At 45.0% G+C, this 19,151-nt stretch overlaps 1 protein-coding gene across 1 annotated transcript in view; it reads left to right on the forward strand.

Annotated features, from left to right (window-relative positions):
- Positions 1-4,158, forward strand: part of VGLL1 (vestigial like family member 1) — a 71,669-nt gene extending 67,511 nt beyond the window's left edge. The window contains exon 4 of the mRNA XM_073599225.1: positions 1,979-4,158. Within this exon, the coding sequence (XP_073455326.1) occupies positions 1,979-2,052 (74 nt within the window). The 3' untranslated portion in view covers positions 2,053-4,158. The remainder of the gene's footprint in view (positions 1-1,978) is intronic.
- The last annotated feature ends 14,993 nt before the right edge of the window (positions 4,159-19,151 follow it).

Here is a 19,151-nt window from a genome sequence, read left to right on the forward strand (position 1 = left end):
GTACAGTATGATACCCCAACATATCATTTTTCTGATATGTGTCTGTTGTACCATGTACTTGTATGAATAAAAAATCCTGTTGTCTTTGTATTGCTTCCTTTGTGTGAAATACCTGGTGATCCTGCCAGTCCCTCTGCTTTTCTGTTTCAAACTGAGCATGCTAGGCATGGAAGCACACCAATCCCTGTGTGGTCAGTTTTCCTCTTTGCATTCTACATGGGAGCACAGGGGTTGGTTTGCTAAAACTGGAGAGTGCAAGATCTGGTGCAGCTGTGCATGGTAGCCAATCAGCTTCTAACTTTAGCTTGTTCAATTAGGCTTTGAGAATAAAAACTGGAAGCTGATTAGTTTCTGTGCAATCTCCAGTTTTAGTAAATGAACCCCACAGTCTGCCTGTACACCAATAATAAGACTTGTGCTGACACCCCCCCCCCCCCCCCTGCACAGCTAATCGATGGAAAGATCAGTGTACTGCTGTTTCTATGCCCTTCTGCTGGCACACCCCATGCAGTCTCCACCCCTAGTTCTCTAAGCCCCTTGGGCAGCTGAGAGCAAAGATCTTATGATCACTTATGAAGAAAGGAAAAAAAGGTCACTTTAATGTACATACAGTATCTCACAAAAGTGAGTACACCCCTCACATTTTTGTAAACATTTTATTCTATCTTTTCATGTGACAACACTGAAGAAATTATACTTTGCTACAATGTAAAGTAGTGAGTGTACAGCTTGTATAACAGTGTTTGATAGTGTAAATTTGCTGTCCCTTCAAAATAACCCAACACACAGCCAATAACGTCTAAACCAATGGCAACAAAAGTGAGTACATCCTTAACTGAAAATGTCCAAATTGGGCCCCAATTAGCCATTTTCCCTCCATGGTGTCATGTGACTTGTTAGTGTTACAAGGTCTCAGGTGTGAATGGGGAGCAGTCACGTTAAATTTGATGTTATCGCTCTCACTCTCTCATACTGGTCACTGGAAGTTCAACTTGGCACCTCATGGCAAATAACTCTCTGAGGATCTGAGGATCTCAGAATTGTTGCTCTACATAAAGATGGCCTAGGCTATAAGAAGATTGCCAAGACCCTTAAACTGAGCTGCAGCACGGTGGCCAAGACCATACAGGGGTTTAACAGGACAGGTTCCACTCAGAACAGGCCTCACCATGGTCGACCAAAGAAGTTGAGTGCACATGCTCAGCGTCTTATCCAGCAATTGTCATTGGGAAATAGACGTATGAGTGCTGCCAGCATTGCTGCAGAGGTTGAAGGGGTGGAGGGTCAGCCTGTCAGTGCTCAGACCATACGCCGCACACTGCATCAAATTGGTCTGCATGGCTGTCATCCCAGAAGGAAGCCTCTTCTAAAGATGATGCACAAGAAAGCCCGAAAACAGTTTGCTGATAACAAACAGACCAAGGACATGGATTACCGGAACCATTTCCTGTGGTCTGATGAGACCAAGATAAACTTATTTGGTTCAGATGGTGTCAAGCGTGTGTCCATGGTGTCTCCTTTGCTTCTCCATTCAGAATGGAGACACCCCAAGACAGGAAGTATGCTAATGACTAGATTAGCAGGTGAAAATAATGGGAAAAAATCCCCCAAAAAACAGTCACCATGTTCACTGATTGATGAGCTGCAATATATTACATTTTTGTTTTGGGGTTTAATACTGCTTTAAAGCAACAGGAATGACATAAAAGTTTCAGAAAACAAGTGTACCTGAAAAAAAGGGAGGAAATACTTAGCTTTTCTGCTACCTAACCGCTTCTCTGTTCAGTTAAAACTTTTTTTTACTTTACATAATTATGGCTGAATCTAGTGTTTTACCTGGAGTTTACTCTTTTAACTTTCAGAATCAGATTAAAGATAATAACATTCTTACTGCAGTTTGCTGATCTGTCATAAAAATAAAAGTACAATCTTATATTGCAAATTAGTGTCTGTAATATTATATTTTTCTTCACTTTAGGTCTTCATGCCCAGGATAGAAGAAAGGAGTTTTTCCACGCACAAGAGAGAAGGAAGGATTTATATTTTTATTAAGTACTTATTTCATCTTTGTAAAGCGCTAAGAAGTTATTTTCTGGACATTTCTGTAGCATCCGCTGTACATTGCTTTTGTACATCAAAGGACATTTTAATGAGTTGACCTCCACATGAAAACAATGATTGTTTTGTAGATATCTTCTTTAAGGATGAAAAAATGTTTTTTCTTTATTTGAGAGACACTTTACAAAGTTTTTACTTTTTGAAGTCATACAAGAGTTGTCATTTGTTATTATTTAGCCACTTGGGGGGCTGGGGGGGATCACGCTATTCATCTGAAATCCGTGGATAGGTGTCATTCTAAAAATTGTTTCTGGTATGTTAGTTAAATGTATGTATGTATGTTGGGAGTGTGGACCGAATAGCTCCAGTTCTCAGTAAGAATACTTTGATATTTCAGACCCAAGGTGATCCTTTAAATAACCTGAAAGCAAGTTTTACTAATTCTACGATCCTATCTCTATAAACAGTAGGTATCACATTATCAATGTGAATTAAGACAAGTCAATGTGAGAAGGAGCCCTGAAAATTCTGAAAATTTGATAGTGGAAGTCTCATAAATTACCCATTACCCCAGATGCTACATCCATGATACCAGGAACTTATCTGCATAGCATTCATATAACCATGCAGTCAGCCATTTGGGGACTGGTCGGGCATTGAGAATTTTGCTGTGGGTCAGTTCTTACTGACTCATCTTTATGACAATTCTTCCTCAGTGTTGGTTTCCTTTGGTGTGCATCCTAATTCCCTTGCTGGCTCTCACTACTTTTGGCTCCCTCTGATGAGGGCTCCCAAGATTCTATTTCTGCATCTATACATACGAACAAACATTCCCTAATGCCCTAAATTGTGCTTCCCACCTGGAGAGCTTTAGTTGAGCATGTCCACAGGTTTCTTTTTCAAGAGTCAGTTTTTTCACACTTTTTCCGCTTGTCACAGAGTTTGCTAACTTGCGGGAGTGTGCCTTTGCTCTCTATAGGATTCACCTTTGTTGTTGACCTATTTGTTCTAAGCATGCTTGACCTCCACCTGACCTGACCTTGAGTACTAACCAAATTCTTACTCTCTGCTCTGGTTTTATGCTCAGCTCTAGTTACCGTTGGTGATGACCCCTGGCTATACTCCCACCCTTCGACACCATCCATTCCTCGGCCAGGTTTAACCAGTGGTGGGTCACTGACTGCTCTCTCTGAAAAGCTTCAGGCACAATTTATTGTCAAGTACAACACCTGGAGAACTGGTCTACCTACTAGCCATAGCTTGCCCCTGTGGGTCAATGGCCAGGAGATGAGAGATGCATCTTTGTTTCTTGTATCTGAGCTGTTACCCATACCCTATACATACAATATATCTTTCCTTGCTTATTTGTCCAGGTGAGAAGAAAATATTCTGCAGATTTTATTCAAAAATAGAAGACAAGTTGGCAGCTTTAAACATAAGTATCAGATTCAAGTGATTAATAACAAGCAATTGTATAGTTGTTGGTGACTTGAAAACGGCTAACCCTGACAAATAAAAGGGTGTGTGACCTAAAACTTTCTATATTTTGAAGAACCTAGGGGTCTAGTTTTAAAGTATTTGTAATGCAATTCATTCAGCAAATGCATGTCACACATTCATCTGTATCTGTATTTTATGGCAGGTAATTTCAAAAAGGATATATCCTATGTATAATGCAGTTGTTGATGAGTGAATGTTTGATTTTAAATACAAAAGGCAAATCTTTGTTCGCTCTCTTTTGCTTTGAATGTGGCTGCTGATGGGTGAATCCTCTTTGAAAACGGTAGATGAACAAGGTGAATCTCCTTTGAAAATGATAGCGAATGTAGTAAAATAGTGCGGACATTTGCTGTGTGAATCACACATTGAATTCTTTATAAATAGACCTTTAAGATGAATGATGTTTTTTTGGCTGTTTGTTATTTTTGTGTAATGTTTTTTTTTTTCTTCTTTCAGCTCTTTTTGTATTATATTGGTAATCTTTATTTTCAAATGTCATTTTACAGATAGGATTTTTTTTCCTATAATATATTTCTATAATAAGAAAATGGTCATTGGTCATAAGACTATAATACAAAATAAAGACGTGTTTTCAAATCATATTTTCAAACTGTGTATATTTTGTGCATTTTTATATTAATATTTGCCTTTGATGCTTTAAAAAGGTAAAATTCCCTTTACCGGTGATAGATGAGATTCTATTTTATTGGTGCCTGCTATCCTGGCAGTCATAAGACAGATGCTAGTTCTAGGTCTAGTTTCCAGGTCTAGTTTTATTGGTTGTTGTCTGACTTTTTGAATAATTTGCAAGCCTCCAAAGTTTTGAGTACTTCAAAGCCAATATGATTAGTATAGCACACAGACACATCAATAACCATGCGACAATCTCACAAAGTGGCAGATAGCAACTGACAAATAAACACCAGTGCACATAGATGCGGCATACACTGTCCCTCTGCCGACGGTCAGGTGCAGACAGACAATATGCCTGTGCCTTTAAGAAGTTAGCCTATTACTGATGCTCTAGCCTCCACTGTCACTCCACCAAACTTTCCCTACAATCAACAACAAGCTCTCCCTACCCAGCCTCTTCCCTCACTAAAGAGTGACAAACCCTGGGGAGAGGCTGTTATTTAGGTCAGAGGGGATGCTATTTTTCCAATGTTTGAGCAGTACTTTGGTGGTCACATGACTCCCAGAAGCCTTTTTTGGAAACCAAACCAAAAAAGCCAATGTAATGTATTTTCTACTATAAAGCGAAAGGGGGAGGGGGTGAGTGAGCTACTATACAACATGATGGTTAGTATAGGCAGGGTGCCTACAATACAATGACAGTAGTGAGTTTTAGGAAAGGTACTAACTTTTAAGCAGGGAGGGTCAGAGTGTGTATAGGTGGGATGGCTACTGTACAGAGGGGGAGAGGTAAGTATAGACGTGGCATCTATTATACAGCAAGGAGGCAGTGAGTATAGTTAAGTGGACCTACTATACAGTAGGGTGATTGAGCAGAAGCAGGGTGCTTGTGTTACAGCAGGTTGGGTGAGTACAGGTGGGGTGGGTGCCCCGGTATACATGGGGAGGGTAGTGAGTATAGGTAGGGTGCTCACTATAAAGCAGGAGAGGTGAGTATAGGTGAGGCACCTACTATACAGTGGGGGTTGGGGAGGGGCTGTATGGATGAGATGCCTACTATATAGTGTTCGGGGGGGGGGGGGGGGTGGTGGAATATATATAGGCTGTTTCCTACTATAGAGCGAGGGGGTGACTAATAGGCATAGAGCCTATCATACAGGATGGCTACTAAAAGGGTATGAGTACAGGTGGGATGCCTGCTATACAGCAGGGTACAGAGTATAGGCGGGGTGCCTACAAAAGGAGTTCCCAGTGTCAGGGCCGTTGTTAGAACTTATGGGGCCCCATAAAGCCTATTTCACAGGGCCCCTATCAACCACTCCCTTGACCTCACCCCTGTCCCTGCCCCTAACCCTGGCTCAAAACAAAATGCAGGTTTGTTGGTGTTTACACATGCGTGCGGTGCCAATGTGTGCGTTCGCAATTACGCATAAGCCCAAAGACGCTGGGGCAGTTTACATTTCTTTTTAATTTTATTTTAGCATGATATACATGCGCCCCGAAAATGAGCGTACCTGGGCGTACCTGGGCCTGCGTACCTGGGCCCCTCTGTTGACCTGATGGGGCCCAGGAAAATGATATAACCCTATAAACAAGTAGGAGCGGGAAAGACATTTACCAAACTAGATTTTTAATTTTTTTAATTTAATGCAGCAATGAGCTGCAATTCTGGCCGGGCCCCGCTACGTAGCTGATAGGGCCAGGCCTGGTACAACAAGGCCGGTTGTACTGCCCTATCAGAGGCCTTGCCCACTGCACATTGTTTGGGGGTGGTAAGTATAGGCAGGGGAGTGAGTAATGGTGGGGTGCCTACTATACAGCAGGAGCCAGTGAATATAGAGTTGAAAAGTATGTATACAGTATGGAGAGCATAGGGGTGAGTATAAGTGGGGTGCTCAATATACAGCAGTGGGTTAAAGCATAAGTGGGGTGCCTATTAGATCATAGGAGGTGAATATAACTGTGGTCCCAAAATATACAGTGGGGGCAGGGAGTATATGCAGAATGCCTACTATACACAAGGGGCGATGAGATTAGGTGAGGTGCCTACAATACAGCGTAGGGGATGAGTATAGGTGAGGTGCCTACTATACAGTGTGGGATAGTAAGTATTACTATTACTTTCTATTATTGGTGATCTGTTGCATAGTGAAGCTCTCATTTCATAACAGGTTTAAATGCTGAAATAACAAAGGAAAAACTTGCGCAGATGGCTGTGTAACCTGGTTTCTAAAGCAAATCTGATAATAAGTGGACCTTAGCCAGGGCCGGACTGGGAATAAAAACCAGCCCTGGAAAAAATGTCATACCAGATCCATAGCATTATTATACCAGCCCAACATCAAAACCATCATAACGTCATTATTTCTTTGTTCGTGAAAGGGAAAACAATGCATTTTAAAGCACATTTGAAGAGCGTGTATATATATATATATATATATATATATATATATATATATATATATACATATATATATAAGGCAGATATAAAAGCACATAGGGCTTAAAAGTGGTAAAATTGGTCCATCGTCAAGGGGCACCCCAGGAACGTGGGGGGGACTCTGGTTTCCAGAGACCACCTTCCACAGAAAGAATAGGGGAAGTGGGGTTACTGATATAAGGGGGAAGCCTTTATATCAGTGCCCCATTATATTATTGTATTCACTCCCCCCTCAGACTTGCCTGGCGGCGCTGTCTCAGTGCAGGGCTCAGTTAGACGGCTCCAGGTTGGTGACTCTGGTTTTATCCCATAGTCTCCTCTCCACAGTCCACACCACTTACTTCTCCCATGACCCCCATCCTGGCGGCACTCCCATTCTTGACTCCTCTCCAGACTCCCCCTCAGAGACTGCAGACATGATCTAAGACAAGAGATTGTCAGAGGTTGCGAACATGGTACAAGAGATGGTTAGAGACTGAGGACATGATACAAGAGATGGCTAGAGACTGAGAACAGGATACAAGAGATGGTCAGATGTTGCGGACATGATACAAGAGATGGTCAGAGGCTGCAAGCATGATACAGTAGGTGTCAGAGGCTGCGGGCATGGTACAGGAGAATGTTAGAGACTGAGGACATCATACTAAAGATGGTCAAAGACTGCAGACATAGTACAAGAGATGGCCAGAGACTGCAGACATGGTACAAGAGATGGCCAGTGACTGCAGACATGGTACAAGAGATCAATACAGCCTCATCAGTGCCCATCAGTTCAGCCTCACTGTGCCCATCATTTCAGCCTCACTGTGCCCATTAAATGCAGCTTTATGGTGCCCATCAAATGCAGCTTTATGGTGTCCATCAATGCAGCCTCACTGTGCCCATTATTGCAAATTCACTGTGCCCATAATTGCAGCCTCACTGTGCCCATAATTGCAGCCTTGCTGTGCCCATCAATGCAGCCTTGCTGTGCCCATCAATGCAGCCTCACTGTGCCCACCAATGCAGCCTCTGTAGGCCCACCAATGCAGCCTCTGTGTGCCCACCATTAAAGCCTCTGTGTGCCAGCCATTGCAGCCTCTGTGTGCCCACAAGTGCAGCCTCTGTGTGCCAGCCATTACAGCCTCTGTGTGCCCACCATTGCAGCCTCTGTGGGCCAGCCATTGCAGCCTCTGTGTGCCCACCATTGCAGCCGCTGTGTGCCAGCCATTGCAGCCTTTGTGTGCCAGCCATTGCAGCCTCTGTGTGCCCACCATTGCAGCCTCTGCCTGCCAGCCATTGCTGCCTCTGTGCCTACTGCCTACCAATTGCAGCCTCACCATTTCCTTGATCACACACAGTGGCCGATGTATGGCACGGACAGAGCTGGGTCTGTGTGTAAGGCGGTGCTGTAACAAGGTCCCGCCCCCTACACTGATTCAATCAGTTTTCCATCTAGAAGACTATCACACAAGCCGATCTAGGGGGGCAGGACCTTGTTACAGCACCGCCTTGAACACACAGACTAAGCTCCTTGCCATACAAGATGAGGAGCCGGAGGACAGAGGGAGGGGAGCACTGCAGCCGCCGCTCAAAGTGGCCCCAGGGCAGCCGGCCTGCCGGGAAATTTCCCAGTATCTAGGTAGGCCAGTCCGGCCCTGACCTTAGCATTGCGGAGTGACTGCTCTGTATTCCCTGAAGTTGTGTATCTAAGAAACTGTCCCACATTTCCTCATTTGTAGGGAGCTACCAGACACCCTAGATATGTCCATGTTGTTCAACTTACTTATTTTAGGATCCTTTTCATTAGTCTGAACTGAAATAAGCTTGATGGCTGTCTTAACACCTATCTATCGGTGAAAGTTAAAATGTTACTATAGGGGGCGTGACCGGAAGCCGAGCTTGATGGCAGCCTAAGCTCTCAGCTCTCTAAGCCCACAGCACAAACGGCGATATTTGGGGTATTTTCACTGCACCTACATGGGCAAATCCAGGACCACTAGATCCTCCAAGCCTAGAGGATCATCCCTACCCCCTCCAGGGGCCTCCACGGACCTCCGTTCTTACTTTACACAGCCCGGAATGTCCCAGGGCGAGGAGGCCAATATGGCGTTGGACACTCCAGCTCACACGCAGAGGAGTCCAGTCTCCACAGCCAGCTTATACCGAGCAACAGCTCTTAGAGGGATCGCAGCGGGACACAGCGATTCCCCAAGCAACCGACATCGGCATGGGAATGGTGAGTCCCCACCAACATCCAGACATCCCCATTGAGCAGCTACACGGGTCCCGGTCCACCATGCCGCCCGCCTCCCCCACGCACTACACTCAGTGCTCGGCGGCATTCCCGAGGCTTCTAAGAACGGCTCCGGAGCCGCTCTCACAAAGCATGTAGCCTGTGTCCACTAATTCCTCAGACCTGTCCCAAGATTTTCCTCCCCTGCCGAGCCCTGCAGGCCCACAAGCTGGAGCACACCAATCCCATGACGGCTTGAACGAGGGAGCCTGGGCAGTGGTTATTACTTCCCCCCCTCCCAAAGCGCAAAGACTGTCCTGCTCCAGAGATCCCAGTGTATCAAGGCAGCTTACTACTTCCATGCCATCTTATGCACAGAAAGCAAGTGCTTCATTCTCCCTCCCAGCAGAGGACTTTAACATCAGACCCCTCTCACAGCAGCAACAAATAGGGGAGTGCACAGATTCATGGGACCCCCCCAGCAACTGGAGTACAGTTTAACCAGGAAGCAGGTGCTTTACCACCACACTCTCCACCACGTGTATCATCCCCACCTCATCACCACTACAGTCCAGCAAGGGATCCATACATGCCCCCACATATACCTCAACAATGGCAAACTTATTTGCAAGCCATGCCTACAAAGGAGGACTTTAGACAACTAATCGAGGACGTGAAATCCACATGTCGCATGGAAATTCAAGTAATTCAAACGGGCCTTAAACATTTGGCAGATAGAATGGAAATGGCCGAGGAGGAAATACAAGAAACCAAACTAGCGGTCCATAGAACACAACTCAAGGGCGAAGATCACAGAGCAATGCTAAGAGATATGCAGAGACATGTAGAAGATTTGGACAACAGGGGGCGCCGTAACAACATACGGGTGACAGGCATCCCGGAATCAGAAAACACAAAGGATCTGCAAACAATTTTGCAATCTATCTTCAGCATTCTCATCGGGGAGCCCCCCACTAAACATATAGAAATTGACAGAGCCCACCGAGCACTTAGGCCCAAAGGCGCTAACTCCAAACCAAGAGACGTTATATGCAGAATCAGCTCCTATACTCTCAAAGAAGAAATTATGAGACAGGCACGCCTGGCACGCAAAGTAACCTATGCGGACACCCAGATACAACTGTACCCGGACCTTTCGTGGATAACCCTGCAAAAACGTAGGCTTCTTCAACCTCTCCTACAACTATTGCAGAAAGAAGCCATTATCTACAGATGGGGCTTTCCTTTTAGCCTCACAGCAAAACATCAGGGTAAATCCGCTGTATTACGATACCCAGAAGATCTTCGTACGTTCTGTGACATTCTTGAAATAGCAACTCCACAACTACCAGAATGGGACATAGTTGCTACTCCTCCACCGCTACCTACTACCTGGCAAAAGGTGCCTACATCCAATCGGCCTAGGAATTCTGATACCCAACGTAAACCCGCCAAGCATAAGGGCCGCTGAACTGCATCTACAACAACAGCATACAGCTCAGAGACTCGAGCACTTAGGCTCAGTAAATAGAACTGTGCAGTTAGTATATTGTCCCTAGATCATCTCACCTGACCATACCCCTACGCCCAACTTTAGTTCACTACTAAGGGCTAGTTTTAGATGAGCTCCGAGTAGAAAGGCATTGAAGCCATTGTCTACCACCCCCCCTTTTTTGTTTTTATTTTACTCTAGTTAGATACTGGTGCATAGTATTAGGCTGTGTACAGTTTGAGAACTACTGTTGACGGAACATGGGCTCCTGGGTGTGCCTCTATGTCCGCCCTATTTGGGGTGGGGATGGGGGCTCACGCGGAAAGTTGTTCTAGTCTAGGCCTGTTGGCATTTCAAAGATGGTTAACAAGGTTGACTTTGTGTTATTCTTGTGCATTAACTGTAACTCTCTCTCCTCCCTAGTCCCCTCTCTCTTTCCTTCTTTCTAGCCATCTTCTTTCGTGCATGAATATGTGCATGAAGCTTCCTGGTCTCCTCCCGGAGAGTGCCTACCCTGAACCTGGGATCTCAACACTTGACAAGTCGCCACTCTCACACAATTATCCACCACCACTATGACCAAGGTACTATCATTAAATGTACACGGATTGAACTCTACTAGGAAAAGACATCTGGCACTGAGGGAGTTTAGACAATCGGGAGCTGATATTGTTATGGTCCAGGAGACCCATTATAATAAGGAAGGCTCGTTCGCATTTGCATCCAGATATTACTCCCAAATATATATCGCATCGGGTAGTCGTAAAAAGGCTGGAGTGGCCATACTTTTTAAACGAGGGGCTCCCTTTACCTGCGTGACCCAATACTGTGATCCTAACGGCCACTTCATTATTCTGCAAGGACTCTGGCAAACACAAGAAGTGACGTTGTGTGCACTATATGCCCCCAATACTAAACAACATAGCTTTCTGTCCAAGGTATTCTCTCGAATTTTCAGATCCACTCCTAAGGTCCTTATTTTAGGAGGTGATTTTAACCTTGTTCAGTCAATCACTCCGGACCGCCAGACAATAGCCCCCCATGCTCCCTCACCTAGGGCCCATAGAGACTCGAGATTATTCAGGCAAATTACTAGACGGTATGCGCTCTTTGACGCATGGAGGGCTCTGTGTCCACAAGGCCGACAGTATACGTTCTATTCGGCTCCCCACTGCACACACACTCGCATTGACTATTTTTTCGTTAATAATTACACCCTAAAATTGACACGCAAGGCGCAAATATGCCCAACTCATGGTCGGACCATGCTCCCATTTTAATCACGTTAGACCTAGGCACCCCTGTCCGTAGGCCCTATAACTGGAGATTGAACACATTCTTCCTCCAACACCAACCGACCCTAGCAGAATTAAACTCTACGCTCAAGCTCTATTTTCTGGAAAACTCCAATCAGGAAGTTTCACTCCCTATGCATTGGGAGGCCCACAAGGCGGTCCTTAGAGGTAAATGTATAGCGACCTCATCATCATTAAAAAAAGACACCATAGCTGCCAAAGTAAAGGCGGAACATGAACTCAGAACACTTGAAAATAAGCTCCAGACAAACCCTACGATATCTAACCTAAGGAAAATAACTAATCTCCGCACAACTCTTTGTGATCTAGCTATGGGACAGGTAGAGAAAGCTCTGACTAGGCTGAAACAAATGTTCTATGACAAGGGGAATAAGGCACACTCTCTTTTAGCTAACAAATTACGGGAGAGATCCCATATGCAATCTCCGAATCAAATTAAAAATAAAATGGGACAGTTACTATCACATCCTGAAGACATCGCACGCACATTTGCGGACTTCTACAAAAAACTCTACAACAACCCTGACATACCCAGTAACCCTCCCTCTACTGACCTGACCCATACGATGAAACAATATCTAGAACAAAGTGGAATTCCCCATCTCCAACCAACAGATCTGTTAGCACTTAATGCACAGATTACTGATGAGGAAATAGAACTTACTATTAAAACCCTAGCGTCCCATAAAGCCCCTGGCCCGGACGGTTTCCCGTACGAATACTATAAAGCATTTCTTCCTCTATTGCTCCCCCATCTTCGCAGACTGTTTAATGCGTTCCTTCAAGACACCCACATTCCCCTGGAAATGCAGAAATCCTTCATCACCCTGATTCCCAAACCGGATAAAGATCCTTCCCTATGCGCAAATTACAGGCCCATTGCGTTGTTAAATTCTGACTTAAAAATCTTCACTAAACTTCTATCCAATCGCCTGAACATGATTCTACCATCACTGATCCATAAAGACCAGGTAGGATTTGTCCCATTGCGGCAAGCAAGTGATAATACTAGAAAAGTGATAGATCTGGTGGAGGTGGCGAACAGGGATGGCGCCCCCTCTATACTACTAAGTTTAGACGCTGAGAAAGCTTTTGATCGTCTGGGGTGGCCGTTCCTGTTCGCCACGTTGACCCACATGGGCTTCCAGGGCCTTTTTCTGCGGGCAATAAAACACCTATATTCTAACCCTTCCTCACAGGTTAGGACTCCTTTTGCACTTTCAACATCATTTACAGTATCAAACGGCACAAGGCAGGGATGCCCGCTATCGCCCTTGTTGTTCGCGCTATGTGTAGAACCCTTAGCGGCCTCCATTAGGAATAATTTAAACATACGGGGAATAACGGTCAGAGACAAGGAGTTTAAGATTTCCCTCTTTGCCGATGACATAATTCTCACCCTGACTCAACCCCATATTTCCCTCCCGAATCTACACGCTGAGTTGGACCGATTCCGCGCCATTTCAGGATACAAAATTAATGCCTCAAAGTCAGAAGCTCTACCCATTAACATCCCTGAAGCTGAGATTGCACTTTTAAAATCCAACTATAATTACAAATTACTATACAATTACTTTGTATCAAGAAAATTTTCCCCCTCTCTTTAGCACAATTAGATCCCTATTACTTCACTGGAAAAAACATCATATCTCCCTACTAGGACGAATTGCATCTATAAAAATGACCATTCTCCCGAAGCTTCTATATCTTTTCCAAACACTCCCTATACCCATACCACTTAAACATCTGAAAAAGCTTCAAACAGATTTACTTCACTTTTTATGGAACTACAAAAGACATAGGATCTCTAAAACGGTGTTGATGGCGTCACGCAGTGAGGGGGGTCTTGCTTTCCCGAATATCGTTAAATACTACCAAGCTACACAGCTGAGAGCTGTGGCATCATGGTTTACACAAAAATCATAAATAAGTGGACAGAGATCGAAAAGTTATGGCTAGCCCCAATACACCCGAACAACCTACTATGGAATGCAGATGCGGACGTAGCTCCAGAGCGCCTCCTGGTCCCCATGTCCATGTTAAAGCGGACTTGGCGCACACTGGCTCACTCTAATAAACTAATCTCAGGAAAGATCGACTCTGACTTCTTTTGTATGTAACCCCAAGGTGCCAGATAGCCTCACACATCAGATGTCACACCCCTGGTCCTCTAGGAGTTTGTTCCATTTTGGGAGTATAGTAGATCCCAGAACCCGTAGGCTCCTGTCCTTTTCAGACTTGCAGGCCAAACACAATTTACCAAGACAAGCATTTTATGGATATCTACAAATACGACATTATGCACTAACTATAGCCCCGAACCTGCAATTTTCACCTCCATCCCCGTTTGAAACCATCATTCTAGCAGGTAATTCGCAGAAGGGACTTATATCAGGAATCTATAAGATTCTGAATGCCATCTCCCTGGAAGAGCAAGGTAAACATTATTACATGCTCAAATGGGAGAAGATCCTTGAGGAAGAACTTCCATTAGCACAGTGGCAGGCAATATGGAACCAGACAGCGAAGAGCTCAATGTATACACTATATAAAGAAAACTCATACAAAATTCTCTACTTCTGGTACATGACTCCAGATGTGCTTCACACAATTTTCCCTAATAGCTCAGATAAATGCTGGCACTGCCAGGAAGCTAAAGGCACTCTTATACATGTGTATTGGACTTGCCCACTACTGGCTCAGTACTGGGAGATGGTTCGTCACCTCCTTTCCCGCCTCTTAGAAGTCGAAGTCCAAGTGACTCCAAAATTTTTCCTATTGGGCTTATCACCACTAAAAATTTGTAGACCATATAAAAAATTAGTACAACATATACTCACGGCAGCACGCTGCCTTATAGCCCTCAATTGGAAACGCACTACTCCACCCTCTACTGAAGATCTTTACTCTAGAATTAAGGATGTAGGACTGATGGAGAAAATGACAGCTAGAATCCAAGATAGGCTGGAGGCAGATAACAAGGTCTGGGAGCTGTGGCACCTCCGGGAGGACCCACCATGACCAGGTAATAAAACCAACCAGAAGGCTCTTCTTCTCTTTTCCCTCCTTTCTTTTCCTCCCTCCTATCCTATTCCCAATTCCCATATACCACTGGTTCATACAACTTTGTTTTCTTTTTCAAATATTTGTTTTTTTTTTGTGTTTCTTGTTCCTTTCCAGTCAAGGAGACTGGAACACAACTCAGCATCTGAATGAACGTTCATATTTGCTTTCCTGTTTACCATAGGAACTAATACCAGCTAAGTCATATAGAACACATGTTTAATACCACATATGGATACACTGAACAATGTTTGTGATCTTCCATGTTCCTTTATCTTGTATCACTAAAACCTATAATAAAATTGTTATTTGAAAAAAAAAAAAATGCTACTATATGACCTTTGTAGACACATGTACCAACGCTGTATCCTGGCCTAGGCCGACAAGGCCCAGGCTTAAGGCAGCACTTTGCAGGGGGGCAGCACGGAAAGAGTCCCCACCGGCTTGCGCTACACTGTTAGTTTAGCACCAGTCTTATGGGGTGGACTGGACTGAGAGGCAAATTGGTCTAGCGCCCCCATAAAGCAGCCACACTGCTACCGGTATGCAGGCGGCCGGCATTCCGCACCTGGGGGGGGGGGGGGTGGGCTGGGGGGCTGCTTCTAATTTTGACTGTCCTATCATCCTGGACCATAACCTTCCTCACGGTGCTATGTTTTCTGCTGCGCCATTGGCATAGTTATATCTTCTTAGACCTCTCCATAAAATTATCAGAAATTTGTGCTTAAAGTAGAACTATAGGCAACACTTTTTTATTTTTTCATTTTGGATAGAGTAAGGGAGGGTTATAGCCCCTGTCAGGTTATTTTTTACCATCCCTGTCCCTTCACTTCCTGCCCCATATCCAAACAGGAAGTGAGAGGAAATCTGTGCAAATTAAGGGAATCCATTGGCCCTCAGAACTAGTGTCTCCACTCGAAAATTTCAAGGCAGGTCTTAAACAGCAAGGGGTGTGGCCTTGACAGGAAATGGTGGGTCATATTTAAATTAGGGGGTACATGAGTTTAGTCAGGCCTAGGATAGCACAAAACCTAAATACACTACTGACGTGTACCATATCATTTCTCATAGTCATTGTGCAGATTCCGCACAGTTGGATTGATGTTATCAATAAGTATGTGCTGCTAATTCATAATTTAGCAATCTTCTAGTACGCTGCATGCAGGGGCAGACTGGGCCAGGGGCAGGGATGCAATTGCCCCCCCCCCCCCCCCCCGGGCCGCTCTGATTCCCCGTAAACAGGCCGTTGTGCTGCCAGCTGGGAACTGCGCATGGGCAGTTCCACAGTTGGCTGAGTGTTACTGCTTGGGTGACTCTGAAAGGGGGCTGGCAGGGCAGGATTAACAGCCCAGAAGCATGCAGGAACGTTCGTGCTGTGAGATCTGTCCTGTCACGAAACTGTTGATTGCACCCAGGGCTGCCATCAGGGGGGACAGCCAATACAATTGTAAGGGGCCCGAGAGTCTGGAGGGGCCAGGTCAGGCCAGGAAAAAGTAGGAGCGGGTGACGGGAAGCTGTGTTCTGCACTGCAGAAATGATCTCGGCAGCCTCTGCTGCTCTCTGTGTCCTTGAGCTCAGACATCAAGCTCTTTACTGCTACCTCTGGCTACTATGTGCATGAGCACCCCTCATGTGAGCTGCCTGTACTGTGCTATGTACTGTAATAGGCTGCAGCTTTTCTGTGTCTCAGCAACATGTCAGCTTTGTGGAAACAAGAGCTAGGACTGGGTTGGAAGACCTCCTTTACAAGTAGGGGCTGTGAAGAAAAGGGAGGTGGCTGTTTGTGTACAGGGAGGGGCCAGAGCTTTGTGTGTTTACAGATGTGTATATGTAGGGGGCTGACATATATACAGGAGTGAGGGGGCTGACTGACATATATACAGGTGTGTGGGGGACTGACATATATACAGGTGTGAGGGGGTTGACATATATACCCAGGAGTACGGGGGGCTGGCATATATACAGGTGTGAGGAGGGGGGCTGACATATATATAGGGGTGAGGGAGGCTGACATATATATAGGAGTGAGGGGGGCTGACATATATACAGGAGTGAGGGGCTGACATATATACAGGTGTGAGGGGGGCTGACATATATATAGGAGTGAGGGGGGCTGACATATATACAGGAGTGAGAGGAATGACATATATACAGGTGTGAGGGGGGCCTGCCATACAGTATATACACAAGTGAGAGGAGGTTGATATTCATACAGGTGTGAGGGGGGCTGACATATATACTGGTATGTGGGGGTGGGTCTGAGTGTGTACAGGTGTGAGCGGGGGCTGAGTGTGTACAGGTGTGAGGAGAGGGGCTGATGCATACCGTGTGTACAGGAGTGAGGGGGGCTGACATATATGCAGTTGTGAAGGAGGTTCTGAGTGTGTACAGGTGTGAGGGGGCTGAGGGTGTATAGGTGGGAGGGGGGCTGGGTGCATACCGGTGTGAAGGAGAGTGCGGATTTGGTGAGATGGCCAGTGGGCAGGCCCTGGGAAATGTTGGTGGCAAGGCTTGGGGGGGGGGGGGGGGAGCCTAAAGCTGTGTAAGGGGCCCAAAAATGTCTGATGGCTGCCCTGATTGCATCTGAGCCGAGAGTCTATGTGCATTCTATACATAGTACAACAGAATGGAAGAGGGTGGATCAGCTCTGCCTCCTCCCGCCCCTCTCTCACTGTGCCCGCCCACACTCTGGGAAGTCCGTGTGCTACATCTGTGAATAGAATGTATAGGCGGGAACATTTAAACTGCAGGGAAATGTGGAGCAGGGTCTCTCTCTGTGCAGGGAAATGTGGAGCAGGGTCTCTCTCGCTGCAGGGAAATATGGAGCTGGATCTCTCTCTATGCAGGGAAATGTGGAGCGGGATCTCTCTCTGTGCGGCATAGCTTTACTTACATAGTGACCTGGCCGGTCGAGACCCATTTGTTCCACCGCTGGCCTCTATAGTCTGCACTGGTTGCTAGGATTGCCTGCCCTCTGGCGTCTAGCAACCAGTGACGTCATGGTCCCGAGGAGGAAAGCGAGGCCGAGGCCCCAGCATTAAGAGTGGAGGAATTGTAATCCTTCAGTATTTGGGGGGTCACATCCTTAGATCTCAGGCATTAATGCTTGGACATGTAATCCTTCATTAGTTGGGGGGGGGTTAGGTCATTAGCTCTCATGGATTCATACAAGGACTTGTTTGCACTTTAGTTTCTGAAGGCCATGGTGATACAAGTCCCCCAGGGTCCCAACACTAGTGTGCAGCTAGGATACCAAAGCATGGCAGAGGTAGTTGATGTTTAGTGACAGGTTTGCTTTAATTCAGATGTGACTTGCTGGAATTATTCTTTATCACCTCCTCAGCAAAATTTAGAATACATGGATGCATCTTTAGACTGAATTTTGCAGTGAAGGTTTTTTTTACCTGTATCTGCTATTATAGCAATCCATCACCTTTCTCTTTATTCACACAATGTAGCATATGATAAAATGAATGATGGAAAAGTCACGTAATCTACAGCTTTCATGACCATCTTATATAAGGTGATCATGCCCTCAAGGGTTGTTTATGAAAAATGCATACCGAGCCAAACATTATGATTTTTTAATGTGCATCCTTCAGAATCAGCTAAGTATTGATTTAGTAAGGTCCCTTTTGTTTAAGATGTATAATTGGTCCCTGATTTCTATACTAAGCAAATACTAATACTCCAAGATTTATATATCTTTAGTAAGTATGCTGTTAGTTGCAAGAAATGGTCTATACTGGTCATCAGACCTTTACTGTAAGTAGCTCTCTCACTAGTAACTTTAGCACTTAACAAACTGGACAACACTTCTTTATATAAATAGATAATGGTGTTTGTTTATGTCCTGCAGGGGATTTCTGATTCAAAATGACACAGAGAGCTGCAAATATGACTGTATGTCACCTACCCAAGTTATAACCTAATTTCAGGTGACATGGTTTGTGCTGATTGGCTGCTAAGGCATGGCTGACCACAGATTGCATTATTGCCCAGTGGAAAAAAAGTAATTGCATCTTGAGGATTAGGATCCCTGGAATTTATTAGTCACAGGGGATTGAATAACTAGCACACAAAGCCTTAAATTCCAAAGTATCATTAAAGCAGTATATATGATTTGAGAAATAGTACAGTTGGATAACAGCTTGTGTAAATATTGCTGTGCAGTTTATTTCTGTCCTGAATGTGTGTCACATTTCTATAAAAAAAACAGTATATCTTGACTGGTGTATGCGGATGTATGGTTTTCTAACCTGTTAACCACCCCACTCTTGCATTACTACTGTTACCTTCCCAATAAAACACACCACATCTTCTGGACAATTTTTTAACATATATACTGACTTATGTCTGAGGTTCATGAAGGAAGGTATTCTATGGCATGGGCTGTACCACCACCACTTCCACATCCTGGCCCTTAGCCGCGAT

The sequence above is a fragment of the Aquarana catesbeiana genome, linkage group LG09 (genome assembly GCF_042186555.1).
Source record: "Aquarana catesbeiana isolate 2022-GZ linkage group LG09, ASM4218655v1, whole genome shotgun sequence".
In the NCBI taxonomy this organism is placed as follows: domain Eukaryota; kingdom Metazoa; phylum Chordata; class Amphibia; order Anura; family Ranidae; genus Aquarana; species Aquarana catesbeiana.